General features: G+C 48.6%; 10 protein-coding genes across 10 annotated transcripts; 6 read left to right on the top strand and 4 right to left on the bottom strand.

The window, feature by feature from the left end:
- Window positions 1-2,221: 2,221 nt before the first annotated feature.
- Window positions 2,222-3,164, bottom strand: BU24DRAFT_423835 (uncharacterized protein). The gene has a single exon (XM_033528353.1). The coding sequence runs from the start codon at window positions 2,867-2,869 to the stop codon at window positions 2,396-2,398; it is 474 nt and encodes a 157-aa protein (XP_033383262.1). The 5' UTR covers window positions 2,870-3,164; the 3' UTR covers window positions 2,222-2,395.
- A 73-nt stretch (window positions 3,165-3,237) lies between these two features.
- BU24DRAFT_423832 (uncharacterized protein) lies at window positions 3,238-3,719 on the top strand. The gene is made up of 3 exons (XM_033528352.1): window positions 3,238-3,353; window positions 3,416-3,549; window positions 3,604-3,719. The coding sequence occupies exons 1-3, from the start codon at window positions 3,249-3,251 to the stop codon at window positions 3,680-3,682; spliced, it is 318 nt and encodes a 105-aa protein (XP_033383261.1). The 5' UTR covers window positions 3,238-3,248; the 3' UTR covers window positions 3,683-3,719.
- Window positions 3,720-4,069: 350 nt separating this feature from the next.
- On the top strand, window positions 4,070-5,442 carry BU24DRAFT_224447 (uncharacterized protein). Its single transcript, XM_033522092.1, has 2 exons — window positions 4,070-4,310; window positions 4,370-5,442. Exons 1-2 carry the CDS (start codon window positions 4,158-4,160, stop codon window positions 5,123-5,125), a joined length of 909 nt encoding a protein of 302 aa, XP_033383260.1. The 5' UTR covers window positions 4,070-4,157; the 3' UTR covers window positions 5,126-5,442.
- Window positions 5,443-5,598: 156 nt separating this feature from the next.
- On the top strand, window positions 5,599-6,416 carry BU24DRAFT_463661 (DUF1771-domain-containing protein; the record flags this gene model as incomplete). Its single annotated transcript, XM_033532149.1, has 2 exons — window positions 5,599-5,632; window positions 5,707-6,416. 2 exons carry the CDS (start codon window positions 5,599-5,601, stop codon window positions 6,414-6,416), a joined length of 744 nt encoding a protein of 247 aa, XP_033383259.1.
- Window positions 6,417-8,894: 2,478 nt separating this feature from the next.
- BU24DRAFT_348109 (glycoside hydrolase family 31 protein) lies at window positions 8,895-12,104 on the top strand (the record flags this gene model as incomplete). Its single annotated transcript, XM_033523552.1, has 8 exons — window positions 8,895-9,129; window positions 9,403-10,110; window positions 10,160-10,285; window positions 10,332-10,539; window positions 10,594-10,857; window positions 10,914-11,121; window positions 11,168-11,424; window positions 11,498-12,104. The coding sequence occupies 8 exons, from the start codon at window positions 8,895-8,897 to the stop codon at window positions 12,102-12,104; spliced, it is 2,613 nt and encodes an 870-aa protein (XP_033383258.1).
- A 382-nt stretch (window positions 12,105-12,486) lies between these two features.
- Window positions 12,487-15,222, bottom strand: BU24DRAFT_224005 (uncharacterized protein). The gene is made up of 2 exons (XM_033522090.1): window positions 14,949-15,222; window positions 12,487-14,890 (listed from the first exon to the last, which is right to left on the bottom strand). Exons 1-2 carry the CDS (start codon window positions 15,064-15,066, stop codon window positions 12,870-12,872), a joined length of 2,139 nt encoding a protein of 712 aa, XP_033383257.1. The 5' UTR covers window positions 15,067-15,222; the 3' UTR covers window positions 12,487-12,869.
- On the bottom strand, window positions 15,194-16,596 carry BU24DRAFT_223991 (uncharacterized protein). Its single transcript, XM_033522089.1, has 5 exons — window positions 16,363-16,596; window positions 16,022-16,307; window positions 15,530-15,973; window positions 15,418-15,431; window positions 15,194-15,352 (listed from the first exon to the last, which is right to left on the bottom strand). Exons 1-5 carry the CDS (start codon window positions 16,392-16,394, stop codon window positions 15,322-15,324), a joined length of 807 nt encoding a protein of 268 aa, XP_033383256.1. The 5' UTR covers window positions 16,395-16,596; the 3' UTR covers window positions 15,194-15,321.
- A 1,011-nt stretch (window positions 16,597-17,607) lies between these two features.
- On the bottom strand, window positions 17,608-18,696 carry BU24DRAFT_434058 (mitochondrial carnitine/acylcarnitine carrier protein; the record flags this gene model as incomplete). The annotated part of the gene is made up of 3 exons (XM_033530008.1): window positions 17,608-18,015; window positions 18,066-18,481; window positions 18,534-18,696. The coding sequence occupies 3 exons, from the start codon at window positions 18,694-18,696 to the stop codon at window positions 17,608-17,610; spliced, it is 987 nt and encodes a 328-aa protein (XP_033383255.1).
- A 309-nt stretch (window positions 18,697-19,005) lies between these two features.
- Window positions 19,006-20,386, top strand: BU24DRAFT_423827 (glycosyltransferase family 8 protein). Its single transcript, XM_033528351.1, has 3 exons — window positions 19,006-19,143; window positions 19,191-19,626; window positions 19,684-20,386. The coding sequence occupies exons 1-3, from the start codon at window positions 19,110-19,112 to the stop codon at window positions 20,138-20,140; spliced, it is 927 nt and encodes a 308-aa protein (XP_033383254.1). The 5' UTR covers window positions 19,006-19,109; the 3' UTR covers window positions 20,141-20,386.
- A 1,173-nt stretch (window positions 20,387-21,559) lies between these two features.
- On the top strand, window positions 21,560-22,516 carry BU24DRAFT_410613 (ARF/SAR superfamily; the record flags this gene model as incomplete). Its single annotated transcript, XM_033526000.1, has 5 exons — window positions 21,560-21,653; window positions 21,742-21,897; window positions 22,050-22,196; window positions 22,251-22,366; window positions 22,472-22,516. The coding sequence occupies 5 exons, from the start codon at window positions 21,560-21,562 to the stop codon at window positions 22,514-22,516; spliced, it is 558 nt and encodes a 185-aa protein (XP_033383253.1).
- Between the last annotated feature and the right edge of the window lie 468 nt (window positions 22,517-22,984).

The raw sequence follows: 22,984 nt of genomic DNA, 5'->3' as shown, positions 1-22,984 counted from the left end.
AAGTACCTAGTGAAGGCTTCCTCTGGGCTCCGAATTGACATCCTGAGCAAGGGCTCTATATTGTAATGTGTCTACAGTTTTTGAGTCGTGAATTTTGGTGAGATTTTCGCACAGAATTGAAGGATGGTTTAGCGAGGAGAGTAGGATTTTCGTTTGGGCGTCGAATATTTTGAATATATGTGTATGTTGGTGTGCGATGGGAGAGAAGAGAGGAAAGAGGGAGGAAGATGGGTGGGGGGGAGTTCAAAAACCAAACACACAAGGAAGGTGACCGGTCAGGCGTCGTGTGGGAACCAATACGGGATAGCGTTTGGGTTGACAACTCATCCAAAAGGTGGGGCCATCGCTGTTGCAGTCGCAGTCCTTCGCACGTCCAGGGCAGATTGGTCCATCAGATGGGACGAGGGACAGCCATCCTCTTATTTCTGTCGCCAGGCCTGCACGCCTAACACCTACGCAACATCCTGTTTCCGTCCCGTCCTCCTCTTCACCAAGCGCCAACTCGGCGGCATGCAAGCTCGTCGCCCGAGGCACACACCCTCACTTGTCGAATTTGGAACTGATTGCACATCCGTGCTTTTTGCACTGCGTCTTTTCCAGAAGTGATCCTCGGTCCTGGTCCACTGTCTGTGTGAGCAGGGGATCACGGCGCGATAAGGCCGTGAGAGTCGCAGAGCTGTGGTTAACACTCTAACAAGACCCTGGCACGCCTGGTGCGCGATATTCGCTTTGCTTTTTGTTCCGGGGCCGGGGTGCAGGCCTGTTACCTGTAGCAAGGTCATCGCTAAATTATTCCAGCAACGTGCGTCACGGTGAATTATTAAATCGCAATGCTTCGCACAGGGCGCTGACAAGTGAGCGATGGATTGGTTTTGATTGATACGGCCTTGGTTGAGCAAGAGTATTAGGCGAGTCCTTCCCTTCGGCCGTCCTGTATTCCGTAGGCTTGCAACCAATAACTTCCACAAGGCCGTGTACAGATTACGGCCTTGCTTGGGACGATTGATTACGCAGCACTATCAAGGACGGGGAGGACGGGGCTGCGTCTTGACATAATGGCATGACAGAATGACAGAATGACCGGCAAAGGTGCATTTTCACAGTAACACAAAGCACTTGTAGCAATGGAACAAGAGCCATCGTCACACAAGATGACATCGGCGGCTATAACTGAAGGCAAGACACGTTCATCCAAAGAAAAACTGACCTACAACTTCCCGGTTCGTTCGTCGACACTGGGCCTTTCGAGGATTGTTACAACACGCAGACATAATGTGATACGAACCGTGTATTCTCTCGGTTGTGTACAACAGGTAGATCTTTTCAAACTAAAATCAAAGTCAGCGTTGTGCTCAAGATGACTTCAAATTGGACAACAGAGTTGGAAGTATGTAAATCAGATAGGAGCGAAAGATGATGGTATAGTGTATCCTCAGCGACCTTGAGGCCTTCGGATGAACTATGCTTTGGTATAGGTAATCATCATGTGAAGAAGGGACAACTGAAAAGGAGAGTATAGCATACCTTTACGGGGTGCAAATTTGCAAAAGTCTTTTGAGCTTCTCAGGGACGTGGCTCTCGTGGCATATTTGATGTGCAACACTACTGTTGATCACTTCGCCGAGCAGCACAATACTTCATGGTAGGTGGGTGTACTTGTATGTACAAGTACAAATCCGCACCGGCACGGCAGCTCTGGCGACAACAATAATCGGTCCGAAATGCTTCTGAGGACATTTCACGAACTATTTCATCTCCGAAACTGCGGTGGACGGACGCGACGATCCCCCTTCGTCAAATGTCGAGGACAGAGATGGAGAGTGAGAACGCCAACGCCAATGGTGCTGACAGTGGAAGCTTCGGAAAGCCCCTGTCAATCTCGGGTGGTGATGGAGGGCTTGCTGCCCAACCTCAAGAGCCTCAAGAAGTCAAGACGCGCGCTCATTGTATGTTCGCCTTCAGGGGAACCGGGAGCTTCACGCTTGAGTTTGGACGGCGTGAACTTTGTTACATGCGATCGACATCGCGAGCAGCATCCAAAAGCAAAGAGGCTGGTGTTGGGTAAAGTTGGTGATGGAGTGTTGGTTGCAAAAGCACAGTTGTTGTCAAATTTGAAGCGAAGTGCTAGTGGGCCAACCTCGGGTGTTTTGTCTCACGTGATCGTCTATCTATCATACTCGAACAAGTACAAGTACAAGTACAAATCCCACTTGTACGAGTAGCACAAATCGATGCCTTCCGCTTGGCATAGTTAGTGACATCACCACGACTCAAACCGCGAACATCATGTCTCTTCCGTCGTTCTCTAACAGCGACGATGGGATTCGTCAACTTTAGTTGACTGATCTACGAAGTTTAGCTCATCCTCAGATATTCCGTAACAGGCCAGGAACAGTCAATGTGACATCAAGGATTTCAGATCTTCGCTATGGTTACTGCCTCCAGACCCTGATGCACTCGGATAGCTCCGCAATTGCATCAGAACGCCCCTGCACGATGCTTTCAGCTGATACACTACATGATCCTTCTGCCTCCCGATACGTTGCCCTTCATCGAGCCGCTTTTTGTGAAACATCTTTACGAAGGTCAAAATCGTAGTGTGTGCAGTGCTGCATTTTCTCGTCATTGTACCATGCATTGACGTGGGAGGCTTCAATGGATCGATCTTCCACGGTTTTTTCGAGTACGTACGATTCACACGGAGAGAATTCCCCATATTTACTGCTCTCGCAGTCCAGAGCTCGCCTGGTGCCCTCTTAGTGATACGAGTAAGTACTAGATATTCCAACGGACGAGTTGCTCCAGTAGACAAAGTGAGGAAGAACACTCCAATCATGACTTGCAAGCCACCATGAATGCTCCGCAGCATCCCTATTCGTTTGACTTTGCATCGAGCTCTTGATTGGCCTCTCTAGGCTGTCCTACTGTCGAATGTGTTATGGGATACCAGAGATGCATACAAAGGAAGGCGGGGAAGCTCCGACTAGCACCTCATTGGTACGATTCACCATCATGTGCGTAACGTTCATATGGTTTCTAGATCACCATATGCAGCTTATGAGGGGCAGTGAACCTGAGTTTCCTACTTAATGCCGCTGCCTCATCCACCAGAATTACCCCTCAGGTGAAGTACTCGGCTTCTAAACATCCACATTTACTAGTCTATCAATACCAAGTTACCTATACCTATAATGCCTTCTCCTTTCCATCAAAAATACTCTTCCCAGCATCATAAGATGTTCGGAGACATGACTACACCTGCAATGCCTGAGGGACCCAAGCAGGAAAACGACCGGAGGTCGTCGGATGCTTCAGCATCCTCTGGACACACCTCTACATACGATAGGAGAAGGGTATGAGTCGATAGAACGCCTTGTAGTTTTAAGCCTTTGACGATGCATACTGATCGTTATAGTCCTCTGCATCCGGAACGAGATATGCTGCACTTGAGGCCCTGAAGCGTCCTGCGGATCCTCAAAGTACTGAAAGAAGGTCCAGTCTCCAGGACTCTTATACGAAACCTGGATTCCTTGGCTCCCTGTGGAACAAGTATGACATGCCTTTCTACGTTGTCTCGATAACCCAGCTGACCCATAATGAAAGTTATACTCGGGGTCCAGCCAACCCACCTGCTGCGCAGAAGCCACATGAACAGCGAGACACTACAACCTTGAGGCAGTAAGATTTCATACGAACTAGGAGAGGCGTAAAAAGACTGATGTCTTGAAAGAAGCGACTACCTGCGGGGAGAATGAGCATATCAAGTCTGCATTTTGGAAGGTTTCATTATCCTATCTTAGTCCAGGGCATTATGGTTCCGGGCTGTTATGTAATTGTACATTGGTTGTATTGTTAATCCAATTTAACTTGTTTCTGTTCTCGACGAGATTAATGTGCATGAGAAAAAGATGTAGAAGATTCGCAGGGTGGGTTGAGGAAAGTACATCTGTTGACGATGTGGTCGTGAGATGTTTGAATGACGCGGGGAAGCTGAGAAAAAGGCGCTAATTGGCTGGGGATCGGTGACGTCTATTCCTGGCGCGAGCTTGACACGTCTTCCCAAACAATCTTTCTGCCTCCAACTTACAATATACCTCGATCGATACAACCGACATCTGCCTTACCCTCGTAATTGTGCTGAATGTGTTGCCCTCAAAATGCAAACTCGATCACGGTCGCCTTCGCAGTATCCAGATACTACCACCATTAATTTAAACAGGCTTCTCTCCCGATTAGAACACATATTACTGTCACCTGAAGCGTCTCCTAATCTCCAAAATTCGAGCCTAGAGCGCAAAAGAGTTGGTGCAGTTCGTGGCCTATATATTCTTGAACACATGCGCTGAATAAACTGACCCTGTTAATGCAGAATGTCGAATACGCCCGAACGTTGCTTCTAAACCTCGAGCATTCCGCTACCACATCATCCGCATCGAAAGCAAAGAAGACCGCCCTTCAATCGGATTTACAAAAGAAGCGCGAACTTATCAAGCAATTGAATCAGCGATTATTAGAACTCAATCAGCTCGATGACGGAGTGGATTCGGATGTCTCTGTGGACTCGGACGATGACGATGAGGATCAATTCCCCTCATATGCCCCGCGGCTCAAAACTCAGGAGGGCATAGAAGTCAATCAATCTGGGGGTCAAGGCAACCCTGCGTTGCAAGAAGCGGCAAAGAATCTCACATCGGAACTGCGGCGGAGAGGTGGTCCTGATGGTGGAACGGGCACAACAGCATCGGGTACATCGTTATTCCCGTCCAAATCTACAGCAACTACAGGCGACCCATCAATCGCACAATCGGAGGCTCTCCTGTCTCACAACCGCCAAGAGCAGGACAATTTGACAAACAGCCTGCTCGAGATGGCGAAGCAGCTCAAGCAGCAATCGATAACGTTTGGTCAAACCTTGGAGAGCGATAAGGGTGTGTTAGACCGAGCTACACAAGGGCTTGATAAAAGTACACAAGGGATGGAGGCTGCGGGTCAGCGAATGGGCACATTAAGACGAATGACAGAAGGAAAAGGCTGGTGGGATCGTATGAAGCTATATGGCCTTATATTTGGCCTTTGGGTGGCGTGTTTCTTGATCGTCTTTGTTGGCCCAAAGATCCGATTCTAGATGCAAGGAGTTCTCCATCCAAGGAAAGATACCCAACAACGAAAACACCACGATGGTGAATGGAATCCACGAATGAATGAGTACCAATTTTGCGCCTACAACCTGGAATATACCCAGCAAAAGCCACTGCGATGACTATTCCGCTCCGCCACCGTCAGATCGATTTGGCGTGTCGATTGATCCGTCGGATGGTTAAGGCTTAAACTATGCCATTGGAGGATACATGTAATACATGAGTGCGAAATGAAGGACGTATTGGCAACACTGCATTGTACCCCACAATATCTGTCAATCGACACTAGTACATTTTGGTTTTCCAGCCATCTCTGAGATCTCTTGGCATCTCAGAGCTATCCTTGCTTTCAGCTCTGAATATAATAATGGACATCTAGCACCTTGACAACCCTCCTTAATTTTTAGCCCTCGATAATATCCTTCTCCTATACATATTTCAATAATCTCTTTTATACATAATGGCAATGGAAATGACATCATTGGGCTCGAGAGGTACACCAATTCGTTCCTATACTCGCTCCAAATCTATATGCGTACCAGTAGCAATTGAATCTAACGCACCGCAGCCCTCAACCACTCCTCCTCGGACACCGAAGCTGAGTACGACCGCCTACGCGGTCTAGCTCGACAGGAGGCCGCCAAACGCTCCTCGTGCTTCGATCGCGCGCACGCCGCCTACGAGGCAGGCGACGGCGGGAAAGCCCACGAGCTTTCTCAGGAGGGAAAGCGTCATGCGCAAAAGATGGACGAGTACAATCGCCAGGCGCGCGACTTCATCTTCCGGGAAAACAACAATGTAGATCGCGTTCCTGGCGATACCATTGATCTGCACGGTCTGTTCGTCGAAGAGGCAGAGGATGTCTTGGAAGAGCGAATTAAGGCTGCGCGAGGACGCGGCGAGACACACCTGCACGTCATTGTTGGAAAGGGAAACCACTCTACAGGGCACGTGCAGAAGATCAAGCCTCGCGTCGAGCAGGTGTGCCGTGAGCTCGGCTTGCAGTACGCGACTGAGGAGAACGAAGGCAGGATCTTTGTCAACCTGCAAGGCGGAGCGGTTGGCCAAATGCCACCACCTCCGCAATTTGGTGGAGGCTACGGAGGTGGTTATGGAAGTGGTGGATACCCTGGTCAAACCCAGCATCATGGTGGTCAACAACATCATGGACAGCAGCAACACCATCAACAGCAGCAGCAGCAGAATAATAACGAAGTTGAGGAATTGGTTCACAAGGGTCTCAAGAGGCTGTTCAAGAGCTGCTGTACGGTCATGTAGTTGGAGATTTGGGACGTTTGGTTATGACCTAGTACGATGATACCCAGGGTTTTGGTCAAATGCTAGTTGTAATGATGGAGTATGTAGAGTTCGTCTCGATCTTCTTTTCCAGGTTTATATGAAGAGATACAATTTAATTACGAACTTTTCAATCGATGGCTAAGGTTACCAGGTGTTTTGATATAATCTAAGAGAGACAGGTGTGGTGAGTCGACTAAAGTTGGTAATAGTATACTCCGTGCATGCCTTCGTGATTGTTCTTTATATGTCATATTTCAAGCTCATCTGCTAGTGAATCGCAGAGTGCTTTCCTCAGTATTAGAACGATATTTTATTGAAACTGCTCAACGAGTAATACGGTTCATTGATCGATCAACTTGTAACAAGTAACGAAGAAACAAATAATCTACACAACACGAATGAGAGTGTCTTCAGCTTGTCCAGAATACAATTTGGACATCAATTAGGCAATGTAACGAGGTCTAACATTTATATAGAACTAAAGTACTACGAGAAATTGCAACTACTATTGCTATTGTTGAAAGAAAGACTACCTACAGAATGAAACTACAATCACCCGATATCAATTCCCGCGACCAGACCAGATCGTCAGTGCAATTTTGACAACAGTTGCTGTGGTTGACGTGCTTGTCACGAATAATGACTGATTTTAGCACATCTTCAATTGTCCAAGTGTGGCTCAATCCGCTGTCTCGTTCATCCTGATGGTCAAGTTATATCGAAGGAGTGCATCCCTCGTCTCCCTTCTTGCATCTACACAGTAGATCACAGAAGGGGTGTAAGGCAAATACAGTGAAAACCAGCAGTGCTGGTGAACAAGGCCGTGCAATCAAATCTCGATTCTTCAATTGATCAGTTTTCGATGCTGTCTTTAAGCTGTGACATGAATTAGAGACTCGGCCTATTAGTCCGAACATGGAAACCAGGACAGATCGAATGGGGAAATACAAGTCCACAGAGCATGTACATAGATATGCCGCAGCTACCTCAGCTCCACACCGCTCGCATAAGACACAGAGGTAGACCGCAGAACGATTGGCGCATAATGTATAGACCAGATCTCAATCATCATGCCTCCGCTCGGGTACCGACGGCGGACGTACCTAGTGAATCATAGAATGGGTCGTCAGAATTCGGGTGGAACAATACTAGCCCCACGTTGTTGCACATAGCCTAGACTGGTCTTCTCAGAAGCAAAGGTAAACGGTCAAGTCGTTGGGAAGGAATGTAGTCAAGGCTGGTGGTCATAATGGAACCTTGCTGCCACGAGACATGGTTCCCCAGATTCCAGGACATTTTAAGTTTCGTCGCCGAAGACAATTCGATGTTGTGTGGATACACACGAAAGTTGGCGATCAGGTTGATCTGTTCTTGCGACACTTGTTTTGCATTGAGTCAAGAGGCCATTTTGCGGTCTAGCTGTGGTGTAACGATACGAGATAGGAAGTTCGATGCAGTTGTTTGGTACGTTCCGGGACGTATGACGTGCCTGATGTCCCCAAATGCATTATGGTGAGATTGGCTCTCGCGAAAAAGTCATCTCCTGACCAAATTTTAATATATCCACGGGGTGACAGCGTGGTGTGGGGATTCGTGAGTCTATAATGAGCCTGTTGACTCCTGAAATCTTGGGAATAAGCAGCACGTTGAATAAATAGCTGCAATATCATTATCGAAGGGGGAACATTACTGTTTCAACCACCACGCGTCTGTGCTCGTGTAAGCATAAACTCGTGCGAGAAAACCTGGCCCAGGGTAACATCGCCCCAGACGTTGTTTTTACAACGTTGAAGATACATACAATCGCGGGAAGGTTAATCTTGCCGATCCATGTAGATGTACAACCGAGGGGCCCATACGGTAAAGTAGTTGGCGATCTCGATGGTCTATGTTGGAATGCAACGAGATGAAGACACACAGAACGTATTCGCGTTGCCGATTCAGGGCCGTCATTGGGTCATTGATCGCCCAAGAATGGATCTCGGACAGGAAGTGATGGTGGCTTGTGACCAAAATACTCTCGTACAAACTACAAAATGTGCCTTGCGCCCGGGAACTAAGCCCATGTCTACAAAGCGCACCATGGAAGCGTGTGCAACCAGGGCGGAAAAACCGCTTCCGACTACGCTCAATTCATCAAGACATCGCCTTGTTCCTCTCTGTTAACTCCTGATACGGCAGGTACTATTCTGGGCTCGTTGCATAATGTAGAATCCCCCAGCACGAGGGAGATTTGGCATAAACAAATGGCCGCTCTCATGACGATCACCAGTAAGACAACCAATCCGCAACCACTATCTTCATGCTGTGGAATTCAGCCAACCACCTCGGCCCAAACTTGGCATAGTAATAGTAGGGCCCACGATACTGAGCAAGGGCTAATTGTACGGGCGTTTAGTTGACTATATATGCCAGTCGTGGCTCGTCACCCATGCCTCTTCAGCCATCTTTCACGCCATGCCATCATCGTTAGCATTCATTCATTCCTACCTTCTCTTCTGGCTCACCTTGACCTCACAAGGAGAATCAACAGCCCTAAGAAGACAACAGAATGACTGCCCTGGCTACAAAGCTACAAATGTCGAAAGAACTGATGCCGGTATTAAAGCAGATTTGACATTGGCTGGCACGGAGTGCAATATCCACGGAAAAGACCTCAAGGAATTGCGGTTCTCAGCCGAGTATCAGACGGGTATGTGTTACACATCATTTTTCATTAATTGCCGTTGCATACGTGCGGAATGTGGAGTATGCAATTTGTGGATTTTTGGTCCAATCTCAGACTTCAATCATCATAAAGTCGCGGTTAGGTAGTACAAGCTCCATGTTTCCATACCGAACATGGGGGCAGCCGACCACATGAGTCTCGGATGGCTCCGAGAGCCTTTTGCCGGGATTCCTTGATTTCTCATTGGCTCATGGTATCTCATTTATGCTTGAATCTATTGTGACTAACATTATGTAGACTCCCGTCTCCATGTCATCATCTACGATAAGGAAGAGCAAGTTTACCAAGTGCCTGACTTTGTTGTACCAAGGCCGACGGGATCTATCAAGGGCGAGGAATCCGCACTAGACGTCACTATTGAAGAAGAGCCATTCTCTTTCACTATCAAACGCAAGAGTAACGATGAAGAGATCTTCTCTTCCAAGGGATCAACCTTAATATTCGAGGACCAATATTGGAGACTGCGAACTTCCCTACCGGATAATCCATCTATATACGGCTTGGGCGAGCATACAGATTCACTACGAGTCCCCACCTCTAACTATGTCAGAACCCTCTGGAATCGAGACGCCGGAGGTGTGCCTAAGGGCGAGAATTTATACGGTGCCCACCCAGTATACTACGAGCATCGATCCGAGTCGGACAATACCCATGGTGTATTACTCCTGAATAGCAATGGTATGGACATTAAAATCAACAACGACGATGGACAATATTTGGAGTATAACTCCTTAGGCGGTGTCATCGATCTTTATTTCCTCGCCGGTCCTGGTCCATTCGATGTCGCCAGAGAGTACAGTGAAATCACGCAGAAGGCAGCTATGATGCCTTACTGGGGACTTGGTTTCCATCAATGCCGATTTGGCTACAAGAGTGTCGATGAAGTCGCAGCTGTGGTGCAGAATTATTCGGACGCAGGAATTCCACTTGAGACAATGTGGACGGGTGAGTTTGACAGCTATCTCTGAGCCATTATGTACTAAATCATTCCTAGATATCGATTACATGGATGAGTACAAGGTTTTCACTCTCGGACAAAACTTTCCTCTCGACAAGATGCGTGAGCTGGTTGATCGCTTACATAGTAACGACCAGCATTACATCGTTATGGTAGACCCTGGTGAGTTGAACCCGATATCTACTAAGCTGCATTCTAACTTCAATAGCTGTGGCCTACCAAGACTACGATGCATTCAACAATGGCAAAAACCTCGACATATTCCTAAAGTCAGAGGACGGAAGCATTTACAAGGGAAGAGTATGGCCAGGCGTAACGGCCTTTCCTGATTGGTTCCACGATAAAGTACAGGAGTATTGGGACAACGAATTCCAGACGTTCTTCAACCGCGACACTGGTGTCGACATCGACGCTTTGTAAGTCCCTAGTCTTTTTTCCTACTGTATTATCTTTATTCTAACATGATCTAGGTGGATTGATATGAACGAGCCATCGAACTTCTGCGAATGGCCCTGTGATAATCCTGAAGCATCACAAGTAGACACCGACATCATCAATGTGCGATCTATCTCTAAACGACAGGAGGAAAGTGGATCAAAGAAAGGACTCCCCAACCGCGACCTCATTGATCCTTCATACCAGATCAAGAATACTTTTGGATTGATTGGCAACAAAACAGCAAGTACTGCTCTGATCCACCAAGGTGGATGGACCGAGTACGATACTCATAACCTGTAAGTTCATGTCTCCCGAAACATACTCTGATCATTTTCTTACGCTTTTGTCAAAGGTATGGAAGCATGATGTCCAAGGCGAGTGCCAGCAGCATGCTCAAACGCCGACCTGATAAGCGGCCAATGGTCATAACCCGCAGCACATTCGTTGGGGCTGGTAGCTATGTTGGACATTGGCTTGGCGACAACATCTCAGCATGGGATCAATACCTTGCATCTATCAGGCACTTCTTGCAGTTTGTTTCGATTTTCCAAGTTCCAATGGTAAGACAGTCAACCAACTATACACATGCTTAGCTAACAAGGCCAGGCTGGGGCTGACGTGTGCGGCTTCCTGGGTGACACCAACGAGCACCTCTGCGCCCGATGGACTACCCTGGGTGCTTTCTACCCATTCTACAGAAACCACAACGTTGATGGCGCAATATCCCAAGAAGCATATCGATGGGAGTCCGTCGCTGCGGCTGCACGACGGGCAATCGACATTAGATACAGGCTTCTAGACTACATCTATACAGCCATGCACCTCCAAACCGAAGATGGAACACCAATGATCACCCCCGTATGGTATGTTGTCACCACTACAAGTTCCCCCTTTCCGCCAAATGAATCCATTAAAAGCTAAGACAGCATACTTCAGGTTCAACTACCAATCCGACTCCGGCACGCACGCGATCGAAAACCAATTCTTCTATGGACCCTCCCTCCTCGTCAGCCCCGTGGTAAACGAGGGCTCCACCTCCGTCTCCTTCTACCTCCCCAACGACCTCTTCTACGACCTCTTCACTCTCCAGCCCGTCGAAGGCGCCGGCGCGAACATCACACAGGACGACGTCCAGACCAACGAGATCCCCGTACACATTCGCGGCGGATCGATCGTGCCCGCCCGCGTGAATAGCGCCAACACGACGACACAGCTGCGAGAGTTGGACTTCGAGCTTCTGATTGCGCCGGATAGGGATGGGAGGGCCTCTGGGAGCTTGTATCTTGACGATGGAGAGAGTCTGGTGCAGGCTGGGACGAGCAATATCAAGTTCGTGTTTGAGAACGGTACTATCCGTGCGGAGGGTACTTTTGACTTCCAGACGCAGGTCGGGGTGAGGAGTGTGACTGTCATGAGCGCTGATGGCGCGAAGAAGTATCAAGTCGAGCAGTCGCTGGATGGACCGTGGGAATACAGTATTGCTGATAAGCAAGGGGGGGATCTGAGAATGAGACTGGTGGAGAAAATCAACCAGTGGCCGTGAGGGTCATGGCTGAGTGCATTTCTATGGCCAATTGAGCCCTTACTTTTGTCGGCCGAACTGTGGCATATTCGATTGAAGAGCTGCGGATTCAGTACCCTACACTTTTTTGATACCTTCTGTTTATACAATTCATAAATCACGGTTGCTTGCTGCAATCATTAATCTGCTATAGAAGAAATCGGCAGAAAACAGTAATCGCAATGCACAAGACGTGGCGCCAATGTTGTTGCGTATTCTAGGTTGTTTACTGGCTTTGTTGTTCTGGTGAAAAGGAGGCTGTCAAAGACCTGTAAACAACACATTGGACATGTTAGACTCCACACTTACATTACTGCTTGTACGTGATCACAGTTGCTGGCATGTCAAGTCATCGGCAATAGTGTGGAATGATATAGCCTCGAGTGCAAATGAGTGATAGCCTACATATAACAAAGATGTCTCTGAACAATTTGTGACCAGTAAGCAGATACCATATATATTGACAGATTTAACACAATTTGATTAGGAGAGAAGAAAGAAAATAAGGAAATCAACGCACACTTAACTTAGAGAAAGACAAAAGAGTGGCGATGTGATCGAACAGTTCCCATTCATCGTCGTGACCATCGTGTGCGGAAATAGGTTGTGTAAGAGCTCGAGGAAGAGCTTCGACTTCGGAGTTAAGACGGGGAAATAAACAATGATGAAGCTAAGAAACCATAACAAATGAGATCTATCAGTGTATTGTCCACGCATCGGACATGAAAGCCGATGCCTACATGGAAATCAAAAAGTCTTGATTCCCACCACTCTTCTTGGCCTCAGTGTGAGTTCCAAAGTATCCTCTCGTGAGAATTCCTCATCTTTCAACTCTGCATCCTGTCGGACATCGTACCAGTCGCAACTCTCGTCTGTGGGCGGAAGCTTCTGGGATACGATTTCAGAGTCTCCTATGTCGTCAAAAGCCGTGAATGAACAGGGAGATCCGGGTACTTGGGGGCTATTGCCTTCCGTGATTGAAGACATTGATGACGATGAACCTAGACTGGGCAGAGAGAAGATAGATAGGTCGCTGCCGACGCTCGAACTTCGCTTTCTTCCCTTGTCTTCGGCGTCAGTTGGCGACAACAAGTTCCTCATTGGACTCGGGCTTGGGCTCGGGTTCGGCCTTGCCATCTTCGTGCCTTGCTCTTCAAGCTGCTCATTGTTCGTCTCAGAGCATCCTTCGCCCCGACTGATCAGTCCTTGGCTATTCAATCGGAGTCGGTCATCCCTGAGTGTAACACTCGCAGCGTTCAAATGCTCCCTTATATCTTGGAAAACATCTGCAATGGGAGTGAACCATAGCAGTCCACCATCCCAACCCCATAGGTGGCCCAGCAATTCATTGTCATCGTTCATAATCCAGGCACCAGAGTCACCACTGAAGGCCTCGCTGTTCAGTTTGGCATTTCCTTCCACGGCAATGGTCCACTCATGGGAAATTTCCCCCCCTTCGGTCCCATAGAGAGTAATCGCAGGATTGACTCTTCCAGGTCTCAGTCCACTAGTAGTGCCGACATAATGAACCGCCTCGCCTCCTCTTACGTTGGCTGTGGTTGTGACTAAAGCTCCCGTCCCTTCGGGTTTCATTACCTCGCTTCTGAGATCTTCAAGGGTGGGCACACTCATTCGACTGTGTCTATGAGCATTTTGACCAACTCTGGCTCTTTCCGTTACCTCCGTAAGGGACCAATCTGTACGTCGGACTTCCCCAGGGGTGACAGGGATCGCGGCGGGCCTTGTGGGAGGACTTCCATCGCCTGATCGACGATGGACGTGTCCAAAATTGAACCTTGATTCGTCCTGCATCAATTCCCTACGGAAACGTTCGTATAAGTCAATTTCCATTTGGGTGTGCCTGTCAATAACTTGGGAGTAATTCGAAAGATTGATTTCCGTTTCCCCGTTTCTGGACAAGCGGGAATTGATATCTTGCAGTCTCTCTTCTACCTGTTTCTTCAACTCCTGCGCGTCCGAGTGTGCTGGTGATCTCACCGAGGTAGTCTTATTCGGACAGCCGCACTTAGAGATGAAGTGATCCACTGACAACATGAAAAGTCTACCATCGACCAAGATATATCCTCCAAGTGTGGCAGAGATCTTAGGGCACTGACTTAATCCAATCGAAGCGCCCATTCCAGGTGTTTGCCAAAATCTTCGATGGTGAGCGAATTTCTGGTCAGTGGAAGGGTCGTCCGAATCATTGTGGGAAGGTGCTGTGCCCAGCAGTCGAACCAAAGTACCTTGCGAGAATTGGACCGGAAAATGCACGCGACCGTGTTCCTTGCAAATCTCCTCGACGCGTTTCCTGATGAAGTCTCGGCATGCATTGCTTTGATTCTCAGAACTGCGGAATCTGATTATCAGATGCTTTGTGTTGTCTTTTACTTGAGCCACAAGCGAAACAGAATATCTACCGCGAATGGGAGACTGCTTGGCAATGAGTGGAAACTCAGGTAGAAGAAACTGATGCCACGTAACCAAGGCGACTGCATCCTCGACTGGGTCAAGAGCCAGGAAGTCGGGTTGGTGGTGATAGGATGCGGTTTGGGCCTCAGCAGGCTGACTACATTGAGTAAGGCTGTCTGGTTCACTCACGCAGCTCGCAGCTGGTCTGGCACTCTCAATCAGTCCTGCGAACAAGTCTTTGCCTCGTTGCATATAGTCCTGGCTGACAGATCCCCGTAGCTCGACTTTAAATTCCGAAGAGACAAGAAATAATTTAATACATAGTCGAGTCAAATCGGAAATTACTTTCGGGAAATCTGTGCAATGAGCTGCGTTAGCTGTATCCTATATCACGTACTGTCCAGAGTGACTTACCCCACTGCTTGGTCAGGAAATGAAATTCAACACCCGTCATTGCGAAACATTCCACGCTCTGCTCGTTGCAATGTTGCAAAACATGGCTCACTTGAACAAGAGGAAGTGGTTTGACCATTTTGCCGTTGCTGGGCGTTCTGGCAGGCTGAGTTGTGGGACAAAAAAGACTGCTAACACGAGCCTGGCTGAGATGGAGTGCCGCATCTTGGGTGCTTTTAGATGTCTTGTCTTCGAGGCCTAAGAGGTTATATTAATGGCTGAAGCTGAGAAAATTGTTCGTAACTTACTAGTCTCATCCTTTCTCGACCTGTACCGTTTTGGATCGGGGGTTGGCATTGATTCTTGTGACCGCTTTGTGGCGGTCACAATCGCGCTAGTTGCTTGAATTGAAGATCCTACAGGCGCTACACCTCCAGATTAGTGGGACTATGTCAAAGTGTGCTGATACGCAGTACGGAAGAAACCTTACCATATTCGACATTTGCAGCAGTACCATCCATTGATTCGTTGTGGTCGTCACGAAGATGCTTTTGTAAAGATGTCAAGGTACAAAAGAAGAGCCCCCCGCAATCTTCACCAACAAAGCAGGAAGGATTGTTACATCTGAAGGCATCGAGGTTGGCATCAGAAACGTCATGGTGGTCTTTCAGATGCCGTTTCAACTTGTCGTGACGACTATAAGGCTTGCGGCTTGGGTCGATCTGAAGGCATGATCCACAGCGCCACTGAAGTCCACCTCCGTGTAATGCTTCATGTTGGTCCTTTTCACTCCGATTCGAGAATCTGAGTGCGTCGCAATCAGGGTGGACACATCGGTGCTGTTCTTTCTTGTGTCTTTTTAGGTCGTATATGCGTCTGAATGCTACGTCACAGCCTTCATCACACGGAAATGAATGCACTCCATCATGGACTGCAGAGTTGCTGTCGGCTGTGGAGTCAAATCCAAACGGAGGCGCTCTTTTCGATGGTAGATTGATACCGTTTTCCAAATCCATTGGGGTACCCCCAAGCGATGAATCTGCAGTCTTCGGATTGTTAGTAAAGGGTTGAGAATCTAACGGTTGCTTCCTTACATATTGTTCCCGGTTGAGACTGGTAGAGCTGAGACTGGAGAATGTAGAAACATCGGAAAGACTTCTAGCGGAGGCATCTGGACTTGGATATCCGTTTTGATATTGCGGAACTTCATAGCTTTCCAATTGGCCATTGTTCAAAGGCACACCCGCAGCATATACAGAACCATACAAACTGCTCTCTGGCGAGAAGTAAAGCTGGTTTGGAAATAGAGGGCCAGTCATCGAGTCCAAAGACTGGTTATCCATGGCGGCATAATCAATGTCATCTCCCATTATCGCGAGGCTAGGCTTCGAAGTCAGAATGTGTTCGTTGTTAGATTAATTGTTGTTGGACGAACTTAGACTGTTCATTGTGGTACTTTCCACTCATAATGGTCAGTCCTTTTTATACGATCCGTGTTGTTGCCTTAAGAGTTCTGCTGTTGAAGGCAGTCAAAGCAGAGCCTCAATCTGTCTGGACGCGAGGCTGGAGAATGAGAATCCAGGCTGGCACCGGGCAGATACAATTGAGGCTCAATCTTGCGTAATCTGGAGACCTTGCGCAATTCGGGGACCACAATCGAGAAAAGGGCATCGAGTGGGATCTAGTAGACACGATTATGGGAAGACAATGGACCAGAGTAACTTATTTAGCTATGAGTGGAGAGGAGAATGTGCGGAGTCGGGTTAGGGCAGGGGAGCATCATCGCTGGCAGCTTCCGCATGAGCAACTTCAAAATATTCGATAAGGCAGTGCAATTCACCGGCCTAGAATCGCGACTTAGAGCGTGATACATGGGTCATTCTGTAACCACTTGGTTTTGCCTCGCAGGACGCCTCCGCAGAGCACCATTGATATTGCCCGGAGGAGGCTGCCCATCTCAGCCAATAAGACTTCCATCGTCGATCGTCGTGCCTCACATGGCAAGCAAATCAACGTGCCTGTACCTTCTGAGGCGTTCCCCTACATGGACCTGCATTTGCCCTCCACGTTAGCGGATTGCCTACGCTTGGAAAATGTCGCCCTCGAGGGGAATGGACCACCCCCCTCGGCGCGAGTTACCCGCACAGTAACAGAGTGACACAAGTGAGCCCGAAGAGATCGAACTAATCATATGATAACAATGACTGTAGGCTGAATTTCTCGAGGGCGGAGCCAGGCTGGAACGGTTTATGGAGGACATATGTGGAGGACGATTGTTGTTGTGTTGTCATATAATTCTATGAATGTGTCTAACCGCAATTGGAGGAGATCTACGGAGCCGACTGTCGGACATGAGGCTGAACCATGATCTCAAGCTAAAGTTGCAATTCAAAGAATTGTTTCGAAATCTGAACTGAACACAATGCCATAGTAATAGCCAGTGGTATCAAATACCCCCCCGAAAGCTCTGAATGCTGGGCTATAGGAGAGGGGGTGAGGGGAAGGGCAGCTTGCATGAGACCCAACCTGACAACCGTCTCCCATCATCTCAGCTGATGCGTAGCTAGGCGACCCAATAGAATGCTCACTTCATGAATTTCGTAGGCGCTGGTCGTTATGTGTTGGCCTTGAGAGGCCTATCACCCTGCCATTGGCATTGTTCCCTTGTCGGCTCCGGCCATCATTCCGGTAACGACCTCATCACACCCTCGAAGGCTACCAGCGCCATCGCGTTTGCAGGAAACGCCCTCAGGAAACAGGGTACAAACCCTCTCCAGTAGCCCCTCCACCCTTTTTCTCTCCACACAGCCTTTGCTGCGTCTCTCCATCTTGGGAATTGTCGGTCAGCCCCTAGAGGGTCTGTCATCACGCGCTGCTTCACAACATCTGAAGGGTATGATGTAATCCAGAAGACCTGAGCAGACAAGCCGCCTGCCCAGAAGTTCACAGCCGGCGCGGAGAGGTTGGTGTTCTCCTTGAGAGCCGTTGTGAATAGATCGTACGTTCCCCACCAGAAGCAAAAAAATGTTCGGAAGAGGAGTGTCGCTGATAGGCCGTGGTAGATGCCGCGCACGCCGTGAGCGCCGTACTTTTCAAGTCAGACATGAGTCACGTACATACATGGGAAATACTTCTTACAATTTTTTTGAGACAATCGATAGGGCCTTTGTACAGCCTCTTAGACTTCTCTGCTGCATATTGCACCTGCAGCCGTGCTTTGATGTGCTCCACGGGCCCCGCAATGAATGACACCGTCCATCCTGCCATCACTCCCGCCATGGCATGTCCGACCACAGGCAGCTTTGCTTGTTGTCCAAGACTATCCCTCCGCGGGTTGAAAAGGTTCTCATTGAGCACCCGGCGGTACACACTTAAAGATCCTAGCATTATCGAGTCCATGAACATCCAACCCACAAGTGGGGGCGTGGCACCCTTATATACACCTTTGACGCCTTCGTTTCGAAGGGTCTGCAATAAACAGTCGAGAGGGCCTTTAAATTGTGAATGATCGGTCGTTTGCAATCGTACTTTTATCGTATCGAATGGATGTCCGACTGTCGTCGATTAGCTTCCAGGTATAGATTAAGTTCTACGATGATAGCTCACCAGAAAGCTTCGCAATGCCCGAGAAGACTCCTGCAACGAAGCCCTTGTAGTTTGAACCGCCTTTTGCCTTTTGAGATGTCTCTACGGGGTCTCTGAGTCCTGGCGGAACATCTCCCGCGTTCATCGCGGCCGCGGCTGCGGTTGGCGACGCTGTTGCTGACATTGGCGGGCTTCTGAGTTGCAAGTCGTCCCCACGTGAATCATTCCGATTAAAACTGGAGAGGAAGCGCGGAGGAAGCGTTTAAAACATGGAGAGCATCGCGTAAGCAAACGGTGGGAAAATGAATCCCAGACGTGCTCATGTTAGGCGTTGCAATACATCGGAGAAGTCATAGCTTCCGCGAGGCGATGACGATCTCGACTGCCGAGATCGGCTAGATGCCGTCGCCATATGAACCAACCCCTCCATCGCAGAAACACTATTCAGCACTAAAAATGCAGCTTCCGTCAGAAGCTTTGTCACCATGTAATACTCGAGACCTGTTGATATCTTGCTAACCTTCCATTAATTGACATACCAAAAGCTAGCTCGACTCTCAGCTGGACTCTGACTCTCCACAAACGAGTACATACATCATGGCCTCTAATCCGCCCGTAGAGTCGAAGAAAGGTGCTACAGAAGACACCCCCGGCCCTCGCCTACTGACATCCTGATAGTCTGGACGACTCTGATCACGAATACTGCCTACCTCACCGGTCTCCTAACGCTCGATTATAGTCTGAAGAAGCATGGCACTGCGTATCCTCTCGTAGCCCTCTATACCGACACCTTCCCGCCCGAGGGTCATAAAGCGCTCGATGAGCGGGGCATCCCTAAGCAGCATGTGAAGTACTTGCTCCCCAAGGTCAGCAAGGACTTCACCAATGACCCCCGCTTCTACGATTGCTGGAGCAAATTGACACCGTTCTCTCTGGTCGAATATGACCGAGTGGTTCAGTTGGACAGCGATATGGTGGCACTACAGAATATGGATGAGCTCATGGAAATGGAACTTGATCCACCAAGCCTAGCAGGCAAAGGCGACAAAGTTTTTGCGGCGAGCCATGCGTGTGTATGCAATCCGCTCAAGAAGCCACATTACCCCAAGAACTGGTACGCTCTTGCGACTTAATTTCGACATTGGGGATTGCGAGTATTGATGGTTCACAGGATACCCGAAAACTGCGCATTCACTTCGCAGCATGACACTCCCGACGATGCGCAAATCCACGGTGCCTCCCCAGCCTTCGGTCTCGGTATGCCCAACGGCGGTCTGCAGGTTGTCAATCCTTCGACCGAAGTATACCAGCTCATCGTGGACCAATTGTCCCAGGATACGACCATGGACTATGATTTTGCAGACCAGTCGCTACTGGGCGACGTGTTCCATGGTCGATGGGTGGCACTGCCGTATATCTACAACGCTTTGAAGACATTGCGCGTTCAAGGCGTGCATCACCAGATATGGAGAGATGACAAGGTTAAGAATGTGCATTACATTCTTAGCCCGAAGCCTTGGGACGAGAAGCCCGAAGCAACATCGCAGGAGTCCCACGATTGGTGGTGGGCCGTTAACACGGAGAGGTTAGAGGCAGAGAAGAAACGAGGTATTGACGACGGGTTCTAAGCCCTAGACTTGGTGCGATGGTTTTGATGCAGGCATGCGGCAACATTATTAAATCACATTGACGGCGCGCGGCGGCTACAATAGATGGGTACGGGTTGCCATGACATGAATTGAGAACGGTAGATTAGAAGAGTACAGCGTATACGGTACAACATGTAGAGTCGAGAGGTTAATGACGATATAGAAGATGTGAAATGTATGCACGTCGGATTAATTTAAAGTGTTTTTTCCCCTATTGGGACGGACCAAACCCTCATCCACTACTGCACATTATTGGCGGAGGGGAATGCACTGCGCCTTTGGGAAATGGAAGATGAAAGGCGGAAGACAGATGTCGGATTAAGGAGTAGTTGGTTCGCGTACCTGCATAGTGCATACGCTGTCCAGAACTAAGTGGCATTAGTTAGATTGCGGGCGGTGGGGGGTATGACAGAACCAGCAATCGTTTGTGCAGAAGCGGGATCATTCGCTGGTTACAGGATTGTTTAGGAGAGACAGGTCACAGGAGAAGTACAAAAAATAGAAAAGAGGGGAAGGGGGGAAAGGGTTTGCATCTGGATTTGGACGTGGATATAGACGTTAGTTATGAATGTGGACGGTGGCAGGATTCCTGGAATGGTTCGCATGACGGCTGCAGGGACACCGGAACGATGCTTGAACCCCTTTTATCTACTCTACCCAGATCTTTAGGCAGGTTCCCGTAGGTAGGTAGTACCAGAGTATGTACCTCGTAGTGTGCTGCGTGCTATCTTTCGGTGGACAGTGATGGAGAGGATAGAGTTCATCTGTAACAAGGCATGGCTGTATGAGTGATTGCTGCCTATAGGGCAATAAGTACAAGTAGGTGTAAGTAGATTCACAGGTAGGTAATTACAAGTATTACATCTGTGCAATACTGTAGGCACATACGGCGTCGTAGAATCATAAAGAGTAATAATAAAAATAATGGTAGTAATGACACTGGGCGCTTCGGTTGGCTGCAGATCTTCAACGCGCCTGGCTTGTTTCACGCCCGTTGCACGCCCTCCTTCTCACTTGTAATATCCCTCCCCTACCCTACCCTACATCAATTTCTATACCTGCCTGCACACAATACCTACACTTCCAACCTCCACCACTCCACCACTTCACCACCTTATCCTTGGACACCGCGCCGTTGTGAAAGGTCACCCTTTTCCTCCTACATATACCCTCTCGCAAGATTCCCGCAATCCCGTCCACTCCCCTATCTCCCTATCTTCGACTCGCGCGAAAGGGAGTGTGAAAACCAACAACAGCCTACACCTCCGAATCAATCGACCTAACACACGACCGTTGATAACACAAAGTGTTTTCTCGCTCTCTCATATCGATCCATCCTCTTCCGAGCAGGCCTCGAACTATACCTGTTGATCGCGACCAGCCTGTCATACCGTCACAATGGGTGCATCAATATCAAAGATGATGAACAAGATCTTCGGATCCAAGGAAATGAGGTTGTTGATGCTGGGCCTCGATGCTGCTGGCAAGACCAGTATGTTCCCACTCCTTTTAGATTCCGATGCTGCTCTGCCCTGCAGCCGGCTCGATAAACAAAATCTCCTTACTAACGCGCCTCGTAGCTATCCTATACAAGCTCAAGCTTGACCAAGATGTCACCACCATCCCCACCGTTGGTTTCAACGTCGAGACCGTCACATACAAGAACACCAAATTCAATGTCTGGGATGTCGGCGGTCAGGACAAGATCCGTCCATTGTGGAGACATTACTTCTCCGGTATGTTTGGGGACGTCAGCTTTTCTAAGGGTAGGCTCATGTGCTGTGCTGCACCTGTGCACCGATAGCCATGTCCTGTCTCGATGAATCGCCTGATAGTCTTGTATTCAACACCAGCAGGAGAACATTCTCGCTAATTCTTGGTTCTACAGGCACACAAGGTCTTATCTTCGTTATCGACTCCAACGACCGCGACCGTATCGATGAAGCCCGAACTGAACTCACACGAATTATCCAGGACCGTGAAATGAAGGATGCATTATTACTTGTGTTCGCGAACAAGCAGGATCTGCAAGGAGGTAAATGGATACGAATATTTTCTCCTGTTGCGCTCAACTGACCATGTTGTATAGCCATGCGACCAAAGGAAGTTTCCGATAAGCTACAACTCGACAAGATTGCCAAAGACCATGTTTGGAAAGTCGAGCCTAGCTGTGCCACAACCGGCGAAGGAATTTTTGAGGGTCTGGTATGTACTCTTCTCCGTTGCTGCTCCCACACTAGCAACAGTCGCGTGTAGCAGAAAACGACACGTACCACTATTAGGCATATCGCTAACATGATCCCTCTACAGGCATGGCTCTCAAACAACGTCAAGCTTCCCCCCGGAGCTAAATAGAATTCTTGCCCCCCGAAACACTCTTAGCATACGACTACATGCGCAACCTTTTCCTGCCATTTCTTTTTCCTTCGTCAGCCTTTCCTGCGAATACCCGGTCGGCTCGAGGCACAACTTATTCGTTACTTTTAATGTCCCCCTACACTACCCCCTACTTTATTCATTCTAATACCAAACGGCATTTTCCTCTCACAACGGAGCCTTCTTTTCCAGCATATCATTAGCTGCACTTTCTGCCGACCACTTTTTAGTAAGTTGTCGTTGAATGAGATATGGTGTAAGAGGTTGGAGATGAAAATAGTGTCAACCTGGAGGGCGCAAGAGAGCCAAGTGGCGAGAGAGCACAGAGAGAAAGGAGAGGAGAGAGAGCGAGAGCGAGAGATACCCGACAGATCAATCATGTAGCTGGTGGATTTGCATCTTTGTTTTTCTTCACCTGCTGATTTGCATCATCACCATCACTCTTAT

The sequence above is a fragment of the Aaosphaeria arxii genome, assembly GCF_010015735.1.
Source record: "Aaosphaeria arxii CBS 175.79 unplaced genomic scaffold BU24scaffold_5, whole genome shotgun sequence".
NCBI lineage: Eukaryota > Fungi > Ascomycota > Dothideomycetes > Pleosporales > Aaosphaeria > Aaosphaeria arxii.
This window is presented reverse-complemented; position numbering and strand designations above follow the sequence as displayed.

Excerpts from the sequence above, each read along its gene's own strand:
- BU24DRAFT_224005 (XM_033522090.1), bottom strand. The coding sequence starts at position 15,066 with ATGGTCAAACCACTTCCTCTTGTTCAAGTGAGCCATGTTTTGCAACAT. Across the intron at positions 14,891-14,948 it reads TTTCCTGACCAAGCAGTGGG|ATTTCCCGAAAGTAATTTCC; the intron begins GTAAGTCACTCT and ends CTCATTGCACAG.
- BU24DRAFT_423832 (XM_033528352.1), top strand. The coding sequence starts at position 3,249 with ATGACTACACCTGCAATGCCTGAGGGACCCAAGCAGGAAAACGACCGG. Across the intron at positions 3,354-3,415 it reads CTACATACGATAGGAGAAGG|TCCTCTGCATCCGGAACGAG; the intron begins GTATGAGTCGAT and ends TGATCGTTATAG. Across the intron at positions 3,550-3,603 it reads CTTGGCTCCCTGTGGAACAA|TTATACTCGGGGTCCAGCCA; the intron begins GTATGACATGCC and ends CCATAATGAAAG.
- BU24DRAFT_224447 (XM_033522092.1), top strand. The coding sequence starts at position 4,158 with ATGCAAACTCGATCACGGTCGCCTTCGCAGTATCCAGATACTACCACC. Across the intron at positions 4,311-4,369 it reads AGCGCAAAAGAGTTGGTGCA|AATGTCGAATACGCCCGAAC; the intron begins GTTCGTGGCCTA and ends CTGTTAATGCAG.
- BU24DRAFT_423835 (XM_033528353.1), bottom strand. The coding sequence starts at position 2,869 with ATGCTGCGGAGCATTCATGGTGGCTTGCAAGTCATGATTGGAGTGTTC.
- BU24DRAFT_423827 (XM_033528351.1), top strand. The coding sequence starts at position 19,110 with ATGGCCTCTAATCCGCCCGTAGAGTCGAAGAAAG. Across the intron at positions 19,144-19,190 it reads GCCCGTAGAGTCGAAGAAAG|TCTGGACGACTCTGATCACG; the intron begins GTGCTACAGAAG and ends ACATCCTGATAG. Across the intron at positions 19,627-19,683 it reads CCACATTACCCCAAGAACTG|GATACCCGAAAACTGCGCAT; the intron begins GTACGCTCTTGC and ends GATGGTTCACAG.
- BU24DRAFT_223991 (XM_033522089.1), bottom strand. The coding sequence starts at position 16,394 with ATGAGTGGAAAGTACCACAATGAACAGTCTAA. Across the intron at positions 16,308-16,362 it reads TACCACAATGAACAGTCTAA|CCTCGCGATAATGGGAGATG; the intron begins GTTCGTCCAACA and ends TTCGAAGCCTAG. Across the intron at positions 15,974-16,021 it reads GTCTCAACCGGGAACAATAT|ACTGCAGATTCATCGCTTGG; the intron begins GTAAGGAAGCAA and ends AACAATCCGAAG.